Source organism: Polyodon spathula, chromosome 26, assembly GCF_017654505.1.
Source record: "Polyodon spathula isolate WHYD16114869_AA chromosome 26, ASM1765450v1, whole genome shotgun sequence".
NCBI classification, from domain to species: Eukaryota; Metazoa; Chordata; class Actinopteri; order Acipenseriformes; family Polyodontidae; genus Polyodon; species Polyodon spathula.
The window spans coordinates 176,640-195,172 of record NC_054559.1 but is presented as its reverse complement, the minus strand read 5'-3'; the positions used below and the strand labels follow the sequence as shown (position 1 = coordinate 195,172).

General features: G+C 36.4%; 1 protein-coding gene across 1 annotated transcript in view; it reads left to right on the top strand.

Moving 5' to 3' along the window:
* Positions 1-397: 397 nt before the first annotated feature.
* Positions 398-18,533, top strand: part of LOC121300692 (ephrin-A2-like) — a 98,310-nt gene continuing 80,174 nt past the window's right edge. Inside the window, exon 1 of the mRNA XM_041229367.1 lies at positions 398-1,620. Coding sequence (XP_041085301.1) covers positions 1,496-1,620 — 125 coding nt within the window. The 5' untranslated portion in view covers positions 398-1,495. The remainder of the gene's footprint in view (positions 1,621-18,533) is intronic.

Below are 18,533 nucleotides of genomic sequence, written 5' to 3'. Positions count from 1 at the left end.
AGTTCATGGTCTATTGTACCCCGTGCACTGTGCACAGCAACAGAAACAAGTATTTTGTGTTATATTGTTTATAACGCTCCAGCAAGTAATATAAATAAAATACACAGACCATACAAATATCTATTTACACGTGCAGTTCAAACTCAATTACTGATACAAGTTGTTTCAGTTAAAACCACATTTGTAACAAAATAAAGAGCGCTCGCCTGTCTCGCATATCCTCTTCCAGTGATAGCCGACGACTGAAGAAGACGAAGTGACATCGATTCCGAAGAGACCGAGGTAGTCTGCAAGTACCTCGCAGCCCCGCCCCGAGGAGACGCGGGGAGTGAATGAAGACAGGAGTGGAATCAGTGAGAGAGTGTCGAGGAAGAGCCATAGGGCTGTGTTGCACACATATACGCTGTGGTAAAAACAACGGAGAAGCGCGGCGTCAGGCAGGGGGCGAAACTTGCCTTTTCTTCGCAGCAACTTTGGAACTAACTAAAGCAGCTGCTCCTGGCTTTAGTACTGGCCAAGAGCATAATGCTGAGGTTTTAAAAACATCAACTTTTCAAAAAAGCAAGGGACTCCTCGCTAGACTTGTACTGCTGCCCGTCTGCGGGAAGGAGACGCCGGGGAAAGAACAGGTCTAAGGATTTCCAGAGGGGGTCGGATGTCATTTGCAGTTTGAACGTACTGTTCGTGGATTGCAGTCTGCAAAGATGCATGAAAGGCAAAGCGGCGCTTTTAAAAGGAGCTAGCAACCAGTTTTAATGTTCCTTTTGTTCGAAATGAGAAGTTGTTGTTTTCTTTAAGAAAACTTGCCGTATTTTTAAAAGACTTGAAATTTGCATGGGAATACAAAGCAGAAAAAGGTCTGGATGCATTGTTTTGTTTCAGTAGCTGTTTTCGCTTGCTTGCTTGCCTGTGAGCTGCTGCACCGACGGACCCGTGTGTTGTTACTGGATGCTTGCAATACTGTGTTTGCAAGATGAGGCGAAAGTTTTAGCAAGTTATGCGATACACGGGGATGGATTTAAAAGGGAAATGTATGAATAATATTTCGGATTTGTGACATTTTCTGGAAGATTTTTTTTAAATAACAGATAGTGTGAAAAGGTGGTTATATAGTGGTGCTTTTGAGAAGGCGTGATGGAAACATACCATGCTTGAATACCACTAGACTGATCATCGTTGTCAGAAATAATTTACAGCGCAGTACTTCTAAGAGTCGAAATAAAAGACAGATCGGAAACCCTTTGGGTATTTGGGAGAAACCTGAAAAAAGACATATTCGACAATAAACTAAAACGCTTGCTGTAAAATCACTGATCCCTGTGTTGATACATTCCAATGACACTGTCACAAGGCGCAAACGGGGTTCGATAGCCGACCTGTTCTGTTTGATACGGATTGGAAAGTGAAAATTCTTCATGTGATATTTAGATGTGGAGTTGACTTATTATTATTATTATTACTTTTCACATTTATCACATTGACGAGACTAGCCATAATGTTCCAGCTGGAGTTGACCCTGCTGGTCTTATCCCTTCTGTCTTGGGTCTCTCTCTGGGCGGACGACTCGGGAAAAGTCATCACAGACCGGTACGCAGTCTACTGGAACAGCACGAACTACAGGTAAGCGACAACAACAACAACAACAACAAATATTATCTAAACTAACAAACACCACTCCTGCATCAGACTGAAGCCCATCCAAACAAGCAGTCTTAACGTTAATTACTACAACTTTTTTTTATGGCGTTTCCAAACCTTTTAGACGCTAATGTATTATTCTTTAATCATCTATTTTATTTCTAAACTGTGTTTCTTATTACTTGTAAGTGGATACGGGCATTATGTTAATAAAACAGTCTGGCGGTTTTGGGTGAAGCTGTGGTATCCGTGGCGTTGCTGTCTAATCCACTCCAGGTATTTTGCTGCGGGGCACGCGGTAACAAATCTATCCTTCATGAACTCCTCGTCTGGAACTTTCTCGTAGCGGCGCGGACTGGAAGAACGAGACTCGAATAGCAAACCCAGTACGTCGATTTTCGTCCAGGGAGAGTTTTTTTTTTTTTTTTTTTTTTTTTTTTTTTTATAAATGCCATCTGATTTACCACCATTTGCTATCAATTAATGATCAAGCTTTGTCTCTGGAGTCAGCCGCCCCCCTCCCCACCCACATGGCGTCACTACTGCAAACCTGACTGCTTGGGAATATTCAATTTTGATTTTATTTTTTTGTCTTTCTTCTGTAGGGACAGTCGTGGTTTTGCTGAGAAAAAGACCACATTTCTTGTTACGCAAATTTTTTTTTTAACTCCATCCTTCACTAAAATACAGGTGTACTAGTTTCACAAAATAATACCAAGCAGACTAATATATATATATATATATATATATATATATATATATAGTGGCACTGGAAAGATTTTTGAAGTGGGGGTGCTGAAAGCAAAAATGTACAAGACTGTAACCCCTTGTATATGATGGAAGCCATGCAAAGCCAAGGGGTGCTGCCGCACCCCCTAGTTCCAATGCCCGTGTGTGTGTATATATATATATATATATAACAAACTAAGCGGCTCTTGCAGTGTACGCTACATACATCAGCAGGCGCCGCGCGAAAGTAAATCGATTTTGTGATTTATCTTAGTTAAACACGATAGTTTGTTTGCTGCTCAGAACTTGAATATGTGTTGTCTCACATATATACATTCTAAGTTCCAAATATAAATCTGCTGTTTGAGTTTCATCATATGCGGACACTATGTCAATGAATGGGGTGACTGTTTTGCTTTGGGGTATGTGGATACGACTGAAAAGATGTACATCAGATATATTTAGGGTGCATCTCTCTAGGTTGTGGTTCCAGTGTAACGGCGGTGGATGGTGCCCGCTCCATCAAGCGTGCTGTAAGGGTAGGGGGAGAACACGCTTTGGGGAGACGTTTTTAAAACTCCGAAGAGCAGGATGTTTTTGCAGAACCTGAAGTCTGATACGTATATATATATATATATATATATATATAGCTATATATATATATATATATCATAAGGTATTTTGGAACCATAGGGGTGGTTTTCCCCGTTATAGCAGATACACCCTTTACTGTTTAAAACATATTTATAGTTTTTAATATTTGGAAATACTCAAATGTGCTAATTCATATATTGTAGTACCTTGTACTTTATATCACCTGTGTGCAAATTATAGCCAAGACTTGAACTTTTAAACAATATTTCTTCAGAATAGCGCTTCATAGCACTTGTGAGTAGTCCTAATATTTTCTAGTGGTATTGATTAAACCCATTGTCATTCCTAGTGAGGCCCAGCGCACTGTAGCAGTTCTAGCTACCAGCATTCCTTTGGAAGTCGATGGTGGCCATCATTTCAGAGAGCAAGTTCTGCTGGATTTCTGAGATGTATGCACTTGTTTCAGTTACTCTGTATGCAAGGTAGTGGCGTGACTGGAATTGAACACCCAGATCCTTTATACTGGCCTTTCTCTGAATATGTTTGACAAATGATTGCAGGAGAAACAGAAATAAATTAAGAAAAAAGCAATGGGATGGAGCGCATTTCGTAAGAGAAAAGGAGGCTTGATCAGAGCTTTGTGTTTGGACGCTTGTGATGGATATTTAGCACTGCGATTTGAAGGTTTGGCAAAGCACAGTGTGAGTTGCATAGGGGCTGCCTACAGTGTTATGTGGGATAAGCCACAACAACTTCAGAGACACGGCTTTGAAGCGCATTGAGTTGCAGTGGTAAAAGTTAGCTTGGGTTTAAGCATACTGTACATTTATACATTTAGATTAATTTCACTAATAAACATTCAATGGTGTTGAATTTAGAAATACTAAAAGGGTTTGGCTAAAAGTCATCACAGTCATATTTTAGTAGCCGGAGAGCAATCAGGGTTGTGAACGTTTCTGTGTTTTGTAGTCATTTTAAAAACATATTTAGCAGGTGACTGAAAATACAGCAAGTGACTAAGATTATTTAGCGTTCCCTCAGCGAAAGATGGTTGGAAAAAATTGGGAACATCAGTCAAATTATGTTCTCTTCAGTCACACAGCACAAAATTAACAAATATCTTATTTCTGTACAGGCAAACTTGGTTTGGGTTTGAAAAGTTCACAATTAAAATTATAAGATGCTGATCTTTTTTTGAATTACCAAAAAAAAAAAAAAAAATCTTTGTGTTCTCAGATGATACAATTACATTATATTTCAAGGAATTCTGTGCCGTGCCAATGCTGCATAATAACACCTTGTTTAAATTGACTTTCTCATGAGAAGCTACAGTAGTCTCTTTCTGACATACAGTGGCTCCCTAAAATCCATAAGAATAGATTTTTATATATTACTGAATAGATTTTTATATATTACTGTACTTTTAAATTCAGTTATTAAAATTTAAAAAAAAAAACAAGTTTGCAAAAACTTGTGCATCAAGTCTTGTTACAAACTTGCAGTAACTTTTCTTCTAAAAAAATTAAAATACTTATAATTTCCTCTGATGTTCGATTAGGCAATGCGTGCTGTAACTGTACAGACTCTCTCTCATTTTAAACAGAAGTGGTCTGGGGTCTTGCAGGATTCTTAGAGTCCTGGAAAGGGCGAGCGATGACCGGAGCCTTATTGTGGGAGAACTTGCATTCTTTTGTAAAGTGGGGATGCTGGAAAATGAATCAAAGACGTAGAAAACAACTGTTAAACTGAATCTGGCAGTGCGGAGTGTAATTATATTAGATTAGGAAACTACATTTAAGGAGTAAAAAAAAAAATGATTAGCTTATTATCCCATGTCTTATTCTAACTGGGTTTGACTGATTGATTGATTTTACAAAATTATACAATACAGCACACCCTCGCTGTAACGAACCTGCTGGGGTCCAAGCCTTCTGTTCATTATATCACAGGGTTTACTATAGCGAAAGGACAATCAAAATGTACTATAAACTGTGGGAGTAAATTAATGAGATGAGATTGTGAATACAAGTAGAGTTACATGTACCTGTTCGTCTCATGTATGCAGTATTCTTCCTTTGCTTAACGAATTACACGCAGAAATTCCAAATTGAAGCTGAGCTTTTATTTAAAATCAATGTCATGAATTGTTTCAAAGTGCACCGAATCTTAATCCAACACCCAAGAATCCCAAACTGAGCTTTTACTTCAAATCAAACCGACATGAAAAGTTAATCAGATCCTACAGTTTTATTTTTTTATTTCTTTAATCAATTTTGGTTTGCCGCATGGTTGCTGAACAAGCCAAAATTCAGAGTGCTTTTTGACAAACGATCAATATAGTTTCCAGCTTTGTTGCAGCATGCAATGATTTTAGTTTCAGGGGCATAGTTACACAACGCACGCTTTTATTAATAGAAAAAGAGTTGACTTCACTGCAGAGGTGTCATCCTGTGCGTACAGACTGGATGTTGACAGTGTGTGTGTATATGATTTATTTTTTTTATTTGGGGCCCAGGGGCCAGGTTCATTACAGTCAAGGGCGTTATAGTGAGGGGGTGCTTTATAATTATCCTCCTTATTTTTAGATTATTTTAATACTTGTAATTTGTTATAGATAAATAGTGAAGGGTAATGTTAGTATAGTAGATTAAGATGCAGCTATAAATGCATAGATTTCCGCATGTTTCTATAACCTATACAATATATAGATTTGTGTATCATGTAAGCAGGTTTGATTGAATAATATTGTAATATCATTCCTTTTAATGTCACCTCTGCTTATTATCACCACATTCAAATGTCCCGGACAGAATCTCATGGTCCTGATAATATCACTTCATATAAAGCTCAGATTAATATGACATGTGTAGTACACCTGATTTTCAGCCTGCTTAATATCTCTTTGGGAAATTAAAAAAAATGGGTTTGATTAGAAAGATTACATTCAAGCAAGTGTTTGTACATTATTGAAATGTCAAGATCTCCAGAGTAGCACAATATAGCTTTGAGAGAACTGCAATTTGTATGTTTTAAGTTTTCTTCTTCTTATTATTTTTTTAAATTATTACAGTGTGTTTAATAGTAGATGGTACTGGTTGAAAATATATTTTATTAATGAAGACTTTTGTTATCAAAGCAATACCAAGTAGGCCTACTATATTTTGGGGTTCCACTGCAAACCTATATATCTGTTGCATGAACACTTAGGCATGTTTTGCCAGGTTAACACCTGGTCTGCTCCCATGGTTTGAACATGCTTCCGTATGATATAGTATGGGTGTATGTTGCATAGTATGGGTCATATGGTCTGATTTGACTCATGTGTGGCGAGATACAATCCAATCTCAAGTATCTAAACTAGAAAAGGCATTTAAGCCACATTTTGTGCTGTACTAGTCATGTCGTTTGGCACACACAGCCGTCTTTATAGATAAAGAGAAAAAGTATGGGGTGCAGCTGGGGGAGCAGGGGATAGCAAACAAGAAAGTGAGAGGCATGCCAAAGCGAGAACTCAGAAGAACAGCAGGTTGAAAAGCTTGTCGGAAAGGCCTTCTCAGTACAGCGGCAAAGCCAGAAAAACTGCTTCATTTTTAAAAATCTTTGTCTCTTTTTTTAAATTTATTTATTTAATTTTTTTTATTCAAAATGAGATTTTGTGATTGTGTCCAAAGATTTTGTAAATGTTTTATGTGTAAAATAAAATGCACAGCTTTTTAAATAATAGTTTTTAGTAATTTGCGTACCTTGTTTCGGAGTTCCATTTTTTTAATGTGCAGCGGTCCAGTAGCAAAGTTAGTAACGCATTCTTCACAGTATCGAAATTATATAAATGAACATGTGAACAATTTACCACAATATTTCATTTTTCATGTAGCACATTTAATAAACTGTAAAGAATTTCAACAGGAAATATATAGCTATGTCTTTCTATCTGAAAATGTTATAATAACTGCATTATATTGAATTGATTTTAATAAAGTTTTAGTTGGGTTGTCCCATTTGGAATATTACATTTAGAAAGTAAAAAACAGTAGTAAGCTGTGTACAGCAATGGTTAAAAGCTTTCCATCCCCCTCTAGAATGAACTCATGTTGATCATAAAGTCGAATGAAAACTGCTGAATAATGTTACGCTAACATATTGAATTACATACTGCTTTGTAAATGAAAAAAAAAACAACAGAGAAATTAAAAAAAGAATATTTTCAAATCTAACATGAAATACGGTGCTACTATTATGGCTTCCGACAGACTTTTTGCGATATCATTTGATTTTGCGACATGATGTTAAATAAAATATGTTCATATAGTTGTTACTTTTTTTAAAATTATGTCTCAACCCTAAAATTCTAGGTGATGCAAAACTTTTGGCCAGAGCTGTGTACCTATTTTTAGCATATATTCTGTTAGGTACTTAAAACATATTTCAGTTGGCCTTTTTGTAGCTGGCAGGTTTGAGATCTTTTAATTTGTTTTGCACAGTACCTTGGTTTGCTTGTACATGACCGCCAAACAAATTATGAAATGAGTATAGAACTTTGTCTTTTGTTTTTGCTGGTAAATATAGATGCTTTATATACTATAGAGTAACAAAACCACAATGCATGGCCTTCTCCTACCTAGTGAAATATAAACCAATTTATTTTGCACCAGCGAAATCCTTGCCTCCACACAAAGAAAGGACTGTCTAGTTCACAGCAGAACGCTCTATGCTTATTTTCTCTGTCACTCATGATAAATTAATGTTGATCAAGGCTTTAATACAATCCGTGCAACATGTCCAGACTAACACTTCATACGAATTTGCCCTGAAATGAGGCATTCGTTCACACATAATACTTTTTGAATACCAACGATTTACACTAATTCTGTTTACAGCAAGGATTAAAAACTACAATAAATATTGTACCGTTTGTGTGTAGTCTATATCATATGTCGACCTGTAATCTCTTTTTCAAAGTTCAGCAACAATGCTACCTCAATTAGTGAAACATTTGCTGTCTCAATGGAAAATGTAGACTTTAAGTGCTGCTTGATAAATGGCGTTTGTATCTAAGTGGTCACCTGGCAGGAATAACATTATAATTATAAACTGCAGTAATACGTAGAAAAAAAAAAAATAAAGAAAATATCCCCCCCCCCCCCCAAGTCTTTTTTAGTATTCATTTTTTTACATTTACTTTTCTTTGTGTGATTTGCAAACCTGAAACATTTTCTTGAGACCGGCTAGTCCCTTCTATCAAACCCGCAACTGATGTGAAAAGGATGCATGCAGTCCTTCATCAATTTTGCAATCATTGTGTTTGTTACCAGACATGTCCCCCTTCCTTAAAATTTATATTTATATGAATATTCACATTTGTTGCTAAGTTCAATTTTATTTTATTTTTTGGGGAGTGTAAGCTTTTCGCTGTGGGTTAAGTAAGCCACAGAGTCTAAGTACGATGCGGTTAGCTGCCATGTTTAATGATCGATATTTCTTCATACTTGTTTTTTGGGCCGTCTTTGTATTCCGCGCAACATTATGGAATTAATCAATTTTCCAAACTAAAATTCTGTTTTTAAATCTCTAACTTAATCTCAATTTATATTTAGTAGTAATTCAGGTTTGAATTAGATCATTAAGTATGGTTGTGTGCTCTTGTAACTTGTGTTCGGACATGCAGTGTGGAAGGTATTATAACATTGTTCTTACTTTGTGCTGCCTGGTCTTGCAGCTTGACCGCACTACAACCTGCTTCCAGGATTGCTTTATAGCAGAGCAGTGAATCCTTACGGATTTTGAACACTGAAGGCTCACTCGTTTTCACTACCTTTTGCTATTTGTTTAAAACACAAGCTTTCAAGATCCCAAGGTACACGTAGTGGAACTGGATTTCATGGTGTGGAAAAAATATTTACACTGTTATTTGCAAAAGTCTTTCACATGATAGAATTATGCAGTTTTAATATGTTTTAAACTTGGCTTAATGAATATCTAAATAATTTTACAAAATTTTGTTTTTTAAATAATTGGCATACCCCTCTCGGTCACAGTTCTTTATATATATGGACGTTTTTTAAATGTTTATGTGAACTCCTCTAAGTGAACTCCTCTATGATATTGCCCTGCCCAGTCTGTACAGGTAGATGCACCTCGATTAACCTAACATGGTACAATTACACATGCAGTGACCAACTGGGATATCAAAATTGATTTTTAATTTGAAAAATGTTTTGCGGAAGGATAATTCCCTGCAATGAAGTGAGCATGGCACAGTATTGATTGGAATTCAATTAGTACCTCATCATACCGTAGTGTGAATGCAGTCTAAGGAACATGGCTCCCCATTCACACGGTTCATTACAGGAATGTATTTTGAAAAACATTTTCCCAGGTGAAAAGTTAATTGGTGTGCAAAGACATTGTACAGTAAAAAAAAAAAAAAAAAAAAAAGAGCAGAAAATGAATTGAAAAGCCGTACGGTGAAGAGTTATTATATTTAAATCCTCCCTGAGGTTCGGTCCGCTCTGCATGGTTGGGCAACTATTTCCAAATGAGCAGGGATTTTTAAGAATGAACCGTAAATTTACACTAATGCCCCTTTCTCCAATTTGAAATGTTGCAATATCCAAATATTTTAAGCTGTCACATCCAAAGAGAATCACGGCAATGCTTGAGAGCACAAAACCTAACCCTGCGTCAGGCTGTGTTCCTGCATTCCAAAACAACCTCATTTATAACGTGTTCTATGCGTTTGGACAACCCAAGAAGTTGTTTGCTTACTGCATTTAAAAATACTAAAAGGAAATTTAGTTCAATGTCACCCTGAAGACACTGAGAAAGACTTCCCGTCGAAAAAACTGTCACCAAACTCGATACGTTTTAGTATTTCAAGATGTAACACTATTGTTAATAGTTCTGGGTGATTATTATGTGTGTGTGTGAAGGGCACCCAAAACATTTTTCTTGCTATTATACAGTACTGCACACCTGAATGCTGGTCAATAACGACAGAGCCAGCTCTTGTTTTGTAGATTTTCAACACGGGAATCTCTCCGGCTGCACGTTGTTAATTAATTTTTCAGCACTTTGGGGTTCATCGACCTCTTTGTGTACGAATAGCCCTTCTCCACACGCTAGTAATTACATTTTGGTATCATGAGACGCGACTTTAACTTTCCTGTCCCGTGTCTGAGTGACCCAGGGTGCACATACAGGTCAGCACTGTCATTCATTTCTTTCTGCCGCCTTTGGTTAAGGCCCTTGTGTAAGGTATTGTTGTGTTAATGCTCTGTTCGGTGTTTCGGTGGACTTTAAAGCCAGGTGATGCAAATTGACGCTTAATTTGTAGCAATGCATCATTTTAATGGTGTTTTTATTAATATGCAGCCTTCCCTCTTTATTTCGCTATCTGACTTATTCATCAAAAAAAATGTACAAATACTGGCCAATGAATTTGTGATGGGCCCTTATGCAGGAAAGTATACCTTTTAAAATGATCTGTTAACATAGACCATTGGCGAATTAACCAAACGAGTTAATTATTGAATGGTGAATGATCGAGGGAGCGCTGTACTATAGGTGTATTAGAAATTACAATTAAAAAATCAATTTCTCCATTTGGATTGCTCTCTTTAGGGTTGCCCTGTAAAATCAAATCAAGTGCTCTTTTTTTATTACAGACAGAGGGGGGGGGGGGGCAATTTTGTAAAACAAAAAAAAATATTTTTGTTATTAAATTGCATTTGCCTGCTGTTTTTAATTTGAAATTTATTTTGGAGAGGGTAAACAATGAATTAAACTCAAGCTTAGAATAGAGGAGAACATACAATCACGTATATACCATGTACTGTTCTGTACTGTGTGTAAAATAAAAATTGAAGGAAATGTCAGTCTTCAGTATATATGTATAAAAATCAGATTTTAGTTGCCGATACTGTTTAAAATATATATATAACATTAGAATTTTTTGTGGCAAACAGATGGCAGTTAAAGAAGCTTTGAAAATGCAATACATTTTTTTCATTTCATTCAGTGAAAATCATTGGGGGGGGGGCTTTTAAAGATGAATTTCCTCAATTAAAAGGACAGGAACACAGTAGTTTTAAACTATGTTAACATCTAATTAAACATTAAAGCTAGCTCGTTATAGCTGAAAAAGCAGCTGGTCTAAGGAGAAGAATCTGTTAATCTGGAATGTAGGTTCAAAGCTTCATTATATACAATGACCTGGAGTGTGGCAGAGCCCCTGAGCCAATTGTAGATGCCAGGGCAGCAGCACATTTCATCCTCAATGTTCACCAAGGGTAGCTAATCCACAGTCAATAAACCCGAGTTCATTCAGAGCTGAAAGTCTCTCCGTAGCCTTTTCAAAATAAAACGTGCCACATGTCACACTGTGTGTGGAGCACTGATTTAACTTGTACCTTTTTGGATTTTAATTTAAGATTTTTCTTTTTTTTTTAAGCGCTGTATTTTGATTCTTTTGATGCTTTTTAAAGAAGGCCTGAAAACTTGAAATCCAAGGCTGGTCTCCGAAGGCATGTTTTGTATTTGAGAAGTTCTGGCTGTGCTGTGGATAGACACAGAATGCATCATTTTAGTAAAAAAAGAAATAAAAGAAAATACAAAAATCCAAACTGTCATTCGTACTAGCCAGTCCATGCACATACAGAGATTCCTCATAATCATGTGATAATTGTAGAGTACATGTATTTGTATTGAGAGCTTGTCAGATTATAACAAAATGCAATCCAGAACGTCTAGACCCGTGGTTCTCAACCCTGGTCCTGGGGACCCCCTATGGCTGCTGGTTTTCATTCCAAATGAGCTCTCAGTTACTTAACTCAACCCTTAATTGAACTGATGATTTGCTTAATTATACCTTTTTAATTGTTTTTAGCTTGTAAAGAGTTGCATATTTCAAGTTAGCTGTAACATTTTAAAGGTAGCTTGAACTCTGCAACTGTTTAAGAGCTGAAAACAAAAAGGTCTAATTAAGCACATTTCAGTTCAATTAAGGATCTAGTTAAGTAGTTGAGAGCTCGGTTGGCATGAAAACGAGAAGCCACAGTGGGTCGGAAGATTGATGATGATGATGGAAGATTGGTGCAAAATCTATTCTGAGCGGGAGATTGTGGCAAACCTTTTATGGTGGTACTGTTTTGTAATAGCGCCACGTACAGACAAAAACCCGTGGTAACACCCTGCTACTCAATTGTTGGAGGGGCGGGATTTTACTTTTATAAAAAGTTCTGAAGTAGGTACAAGAATTTCAAAGTCTAACCAGGTAGGCTTCAATCTGAAAGTTTTACTGGTTCCGCAAACCCCAACAAGATGTCTTATAAAAATCCACAATTAAATGTTCTTTAGAGCTGTTGTTGTTCTTAAAAACAAAAAAGTGTTTGTTGCCAATACCCCATCTCATCTATATCTATAAATCACAACTGGATTTTGTTTCGAACATTTTACCGTCCTAGAATCCCAGAATGACCACGGCTTTCATTAGGAGGCCCTGGGAGTATATTAAGGGAGCAACGCAGCGATAGCTTCTCCTGTTCCTGAGGTGCAAAGAGGAAGCGATGCTTGGTGTTTTTAAGATTGAAAAAGAAGGGTTAGGTTTAGAGTTATATCATGCAAAGAAAAATTCCACATTAAGTACATGGAAACTATGCATGTAACTATGGTAATAACATTGTAGGGCTTGTGTTAGAAGGTTCGAAGGTTTGTTCGCTAGCCAGGAATTCGATGGTAGTTTTAAATCTTCGAATGTTCGTCAAGTTGCATTCACCCACTGTATTTTTTTTTCTGTTAACAGAAAGTGTTTGACAATGTGTGAACACTATAAAATCACACATTAAATGTCACGCGCATGCAAAATTTGATCTTTTGATTTGTGTAATGCATGTTACTTAAACAAAAGTTGTTGTATTAAAATCCACTACCATTGTACTAAAGTGTTGTATGTGCGATAGCAACTGTGCATGGAGCCACTGCCGTGTACGGAGCAGGGTATGGTATCCAAAGCACTTGGGGATATCTTTAGCTGCTGTACTGAATACCTAGTGTACAAGACAGTGTAAGAGAAGTGATATGGTAGAATATGTTTGTAACATACAAAATATACATTCATCATTTTAATTTCGAAAACTGAGCACCGTCCTCCCTCCAGCTCGTGTGATCCAGAGGCAAACCTTCAATTTCTTCGTTCTCCATCTCGACAGCAAAGCATTGTAGCGTAAGCTGTATTGAAAGAAGTGTCTCGAAACCCCTCTGCTGTTTATGATTTTTTTGTTAAATGCCCAGACGACCAAAAAAAAAGTTGAATGCAAACTATGCAAGCAACTCGTATCATGGAGGTATAACCAATCTCTGGTGTCACTTGCCAAGCATACGTTATTATTATTATTATTATTATTATTTATTATTATTATTATTATTATTATTATTATTATTTTTAGTAGTAGTAAAATATGACTGACCGATATCCCTCTTGGAACGATGACTGTTTAAATAAAGCTTTGTTTTGTCCAAGTAAGCTGCAGTTGGTGCTGGTGCATTGCAAGTTTACTGTATATATCACAAGCAGCATCAATTACATGGAAATAAAACCATGTGTATTTTTTATTTAAATTATAAAAACATGATTACTGTTCTATATAACATATTTTTACATATATGTGGATGTTTTATTCCACTTGTATTCATACCTGTAAAATAATCAGATTTTTAATCAAATATAAACTAGTAGCTATGGTGACGTCACCAGTAAATTATGCAAATGAGTGCCATCGAAGGTTCGAGCCTTCCTTCGGTAATGTGTTCCGAACCTTCGAAGGTCAAAATGTACCCTCTGTTGCAGCCCTGTAACATTGTGATTGTGCAAGTGCTGTATGAGTTTACTAAGTAGAGTAGTAATTGGCGACACTCAAATGTAAAGGGTTACCAGAGTGTTCCCTTCAGAGAGTCCTGCATGGAAAATGCCCAACACAAGCAGACTGTCAACCTCACTTACCTTTTTCTTAATTTGAAACTTTTCTACAAAGCTCTGCAACAACTCAGCCACTGAAAATTGCTTAACCAAGAAAGATGCCATTGCAAGAGCTTCCCAGCTCTGAACTCTCCACGCATGTATTTGGTATTTCCTGTGGCAGTTTCATTTTTGGTTCACTGTTTGTGGTATTGCCCACGACTTTCTTGCAGAAAATACAGTTTTGTACGTTATTAAAAATAGTTTAGATGGCTTCGATTTTGAAAGCTTGGAAATTTTAGATGGAGTTTGCATTCTGAAAAAATTAAGGAAATAGTTTTTGTGCAAACACTCTTATTCAACTGAGCAGAGCACAAGTTAAATGAAAACACACACACTCGCATTCGCCAACTACAGCCAGCTCAAACAATGAGTGCAAATGCACTTGCGGATTCTTTTAAACATGGCTGCAGTCGATGCCGTCTCCGAGATCTTTAGGCTTCAGTGAGGTGACCGCTTTATTTCTGGATGTATTCAAGTAAATGTCCAAAATAATATCTTGATTCTTGTTCTGTTGTGGTTCTCACCTCATAAAGGTACACACAATGAGCCCTCTACTGCAAAAGTGTTTTTATTGAAGCCCTTTCTGATTAATTAAATCAAGTTATAACTATTAAAGAGGATTTTTAGTTTTGTTTGAAATCTAGATTCATGAAATAAAATGACTTGGAGTGCTCTTGAGCCCTTGAAGACATTTAGGAAGACTTCTAGACAGCACATTTGCCACTCAGTTTGTTACATTTCTTTTAGTATTTCTAAATTGAGCACTGCTGAGTTTCTTATGAAGATGATCATTTTTTAAAGCCTGGATTAACCTAGGAGAAGGTGTTTGTAAACTCTCTTAAACATTCCTTTAAAACAGTCCCTACAGTCTTGTGAGTAACTTGTAATTGTATTGCTGTAAACTACATATGAAATACACACACACACACACACACACAGAGAATATGTTATCACACAATAATGTTTCAAATTGGTTTTGGGCAGGCCATTCTATGCCTCTTAAAGCATGCAAAAGCGAACAAAACATAAAGCATTTCTTTATTTATTGTTTGTTGGTTTTTCATCTGTAACAATGTTTCATTTCTTTATTCACACACTGTTGAAATATAATGTATATTGGTAAAGTATAAAAAGAAATGTTACCCCCAGCCCCCAGTGTGTGCACGGGAGATGCTGAGCAACATGAAGGATATCATTATTACATGAAGGATATCTTTTTTTCCCACATTCTGTTTATATGTCAACACTGAATAAATAAACAGAATAGAGAAAATAGATATGCAGTCTGTTTAGGGTCTGTGTTGCCAGAAATGTAACAAAATAAAATCTGTATGAGAGACAGGTATAGCATTATATAAAAGAATACAGAGTCACCTCTCAGGCAGAAGCAAGAAAAAAGTAAATGAACCAATAGTCCAACGCTTTACAAAAAATGAACTCAACACGAAGGACCTACAATTTGATAGTTTTAGAAGAAATAAAATTAGATAATGAAGAATAAAGGAAAACAAATGGATACATAGACTCAATACCGTGATGCCTGAAGGTTTAACTAGAAAGGAGTAGTAGCTCGTTAACCATGTAGTGAACGACAACACAAACACATAGGCTTAAATAGAAATAAATCAATGTGGTTACCACGGCATCAAAAGCCTTCAAGTACCTCCACTGTTTGCTTTCAAACATACTTTCCCTTGACAAAGGCACATGAAACATACCGAAATGTAAACTCCAAATAATAGAACGGAAATGTCTGCTCTCAGGAACCAGAGCAATTATTATAGTTACGAGCAAACAGAGGTGATGCTGAGTTAAAGAAGCCGACTTCAGGAGACGCTGCATTCCAACTGTATCATTACACATGATGGGCGGGGGGTGTGTGTGTAGTTGAACAGAAAATATAAAAGCATAAAATATATCTAAAATGTGCTTGGCAAACTGTAAACCGGACCATCAAGATTTATAAGTGTTTTGTTCACTTTCTATATGGTATGTCCCAAAAAGATCGCAGTGAAGCATCATTTTAATGTCAAACCCCATTCAGCAGGTCACTGCGCTTGCTCTCTATACTGTGGAGCTCAGTAAACTTTGGAGTGCAATGCGCTGGAAAGCCCTCCTGTAGTTGTGTTATGCATGCAATTGTCAAAACTTTTAAAACAGAAAACAAAAAAATATTTCTGATGAGATCCCAAGAAACCTCATCTCCCAGCTCCCAAAATGATTACAGGGTCCGCTGGCCCCCGTGACACGAAGGAGATAAAAATCATTCAACTGCAAAATGCAAGCAGGACGCATCGAATCTCAAAGGCCTGTTTTAAAGCCACGGTTTCATGACGCCAGGCTCGCCGTGAACGTGTCCCGGAGCTCCCTGAAGCAGCCTGGACTTTCCACCGATGTCTCCTTCCTAGGAGATAACCATCCTTCTCTTTCATTCGTGGAATTCACAGCTTGAGATCCAGTATTAGTCTGTTAAATGTTTAAAAATATTTTCTAGTTGTGCTGCAATTAGTCACACATTGCATTCCAAATTATTATTATTATTATTATTATTATTATTATTATTATTATTATTATAATTCTTAATAATAATAATCCTAATTGTTTTTGACCAATGCGTGTGATTTGGCATTCCAAAACCTTCATTCCTAAACAGAACTATAAAATGATTTATCTTTATACGAGTATACATTTACTATATTGCTTAAACTGATAAAATAAATACAAAAGTAACACATTCTCTTCAAGCACATTTTATGTTTTTTTTTTTTTTTTCTTTCCCCAATCCTAAAAATTATGAAACGTAACACGCCTGTCCTCAAGTAAATGGACTTTCGTGTGTTCGGTCTCCCTGCACGATTGCTGTAGCTGTTGATTCTGCATCATAGTGAATTTACCAGTCTCTGAGCACCTAAAATAAAACTCACGCTTTCATTTTACTTTTGGAAATTGACAGAACTGGAGGCTTATTCACAAAATATTACTTAAGATTTACTGTCATTTCACACATAGAAGACATTTCAAGAATTGTACACGCTTTATATATTTTCATTTATAATACGTAGATATTGATTGTAGTAATAAATAGCTTTTTTTCTCCAAGTACAAGAACGTGAAACACACACACACACACACACACACACACACACACACACACACACACATATATATATTTAATTTTGCATGTTACATATGGAAACATTTTTTTTTCCGTGGATTTCACTTAAGCTACAATCTTTGACAAGATTTGTATTTAGATTTACATGGACAGAATTTTTTTTTAAAAAATCTGCCAGTTTTCAGTAAAAGATGAGGGAAATAAAATGTTTCTGAAGACATTTTGACAATGCTTTTAAGTAATTATTATTTAAATATTATAACAGCTAATAGATAAGCAAACCAATTTAAAATGACAAGATTATTATTATTATTATTATTATTATTATTATTATTATTATTGCAAAACTTTTTTTATGTTTTAAATATTACTTTAAATGAAGTACCAGTATCTTAATAAACATACTCAACATAAATATGGAATATGAGCGCAACATTTCTATAGCAGTGTAATGGTGGTTACACACAAGCACCCCTGACTGTGTATTAACATGGAGCTGAACTTCAATAAATGTGTAATTGCATATCAATTAAATACTTATTTCCACCACACACAATAAAGTGTTCTGGTAATTTGTACTTTGTACTAGATTGCATTACTCTGGTTAGTTTACAGGGGAATACACTGTGCGGTTGTTCTGCTGGGGAACCCAATGCGCCGAAAACGGCATGAGAAGAAAAAACTGAAACGGCAACATTTTACAAGTGCAGACTCACACCATCCAGATTGTATTATCTATTCCAATAACAGCTTTCGGATGTCAAAGCCCTTCATCCGGCAAAATGCCATGTATTCTTATATTATAATATCCTGTGAACTCACGGTGGTAGATAGACTGAAAGTGCTGTTTGAAGATAGTCTCTAACTTAGGGCATAGAGAATTTTCAGAAATCTGCAAGCTTCTTTTGATGCACACAGTTCAAGGTAAGAGAGCTTTGTTGAAAGAATGAAAATAAATGAGTTTAGTACGAAAACAGCTCCTGCAGTGTCCTCTAGCACCCTTATGTAGGTTTCCAGTTGGTATTTTGGAGCACATCTCCCCAAGTCTCTTCTTCAGGACAGATCCCAGGTCTTGTTTGATGGCATTCTCCGGTTCTGCCTGTTAGCCAAGTCAGTCATCGGCTCGACAATCCTAAAGAAATGGAAATAGGTGCACGGCAGCAGTTGCTCTTTATACCGGCTCACAGTTTGCCTCTGCGTACAGAAATACATCCCTAGCGCTTAATTTAAACAGGAAGGAAAATAATGCACTCTGACCTTTTTTTTTTTTTTTTTTTTTTTTATGTTCTTTTTTAAAGAGAATAATATCAATATATCTCTGTCCACGGCTTTGAGCAAAAGTCAAGTTTTAACCAGAAAGTTGTGCTGCAAACTGTGGGGTATGTTTTAAACACAGTGCCGTCCTTTAACCCTACACTAATCACATCTGGGTCGCTTCTAGAA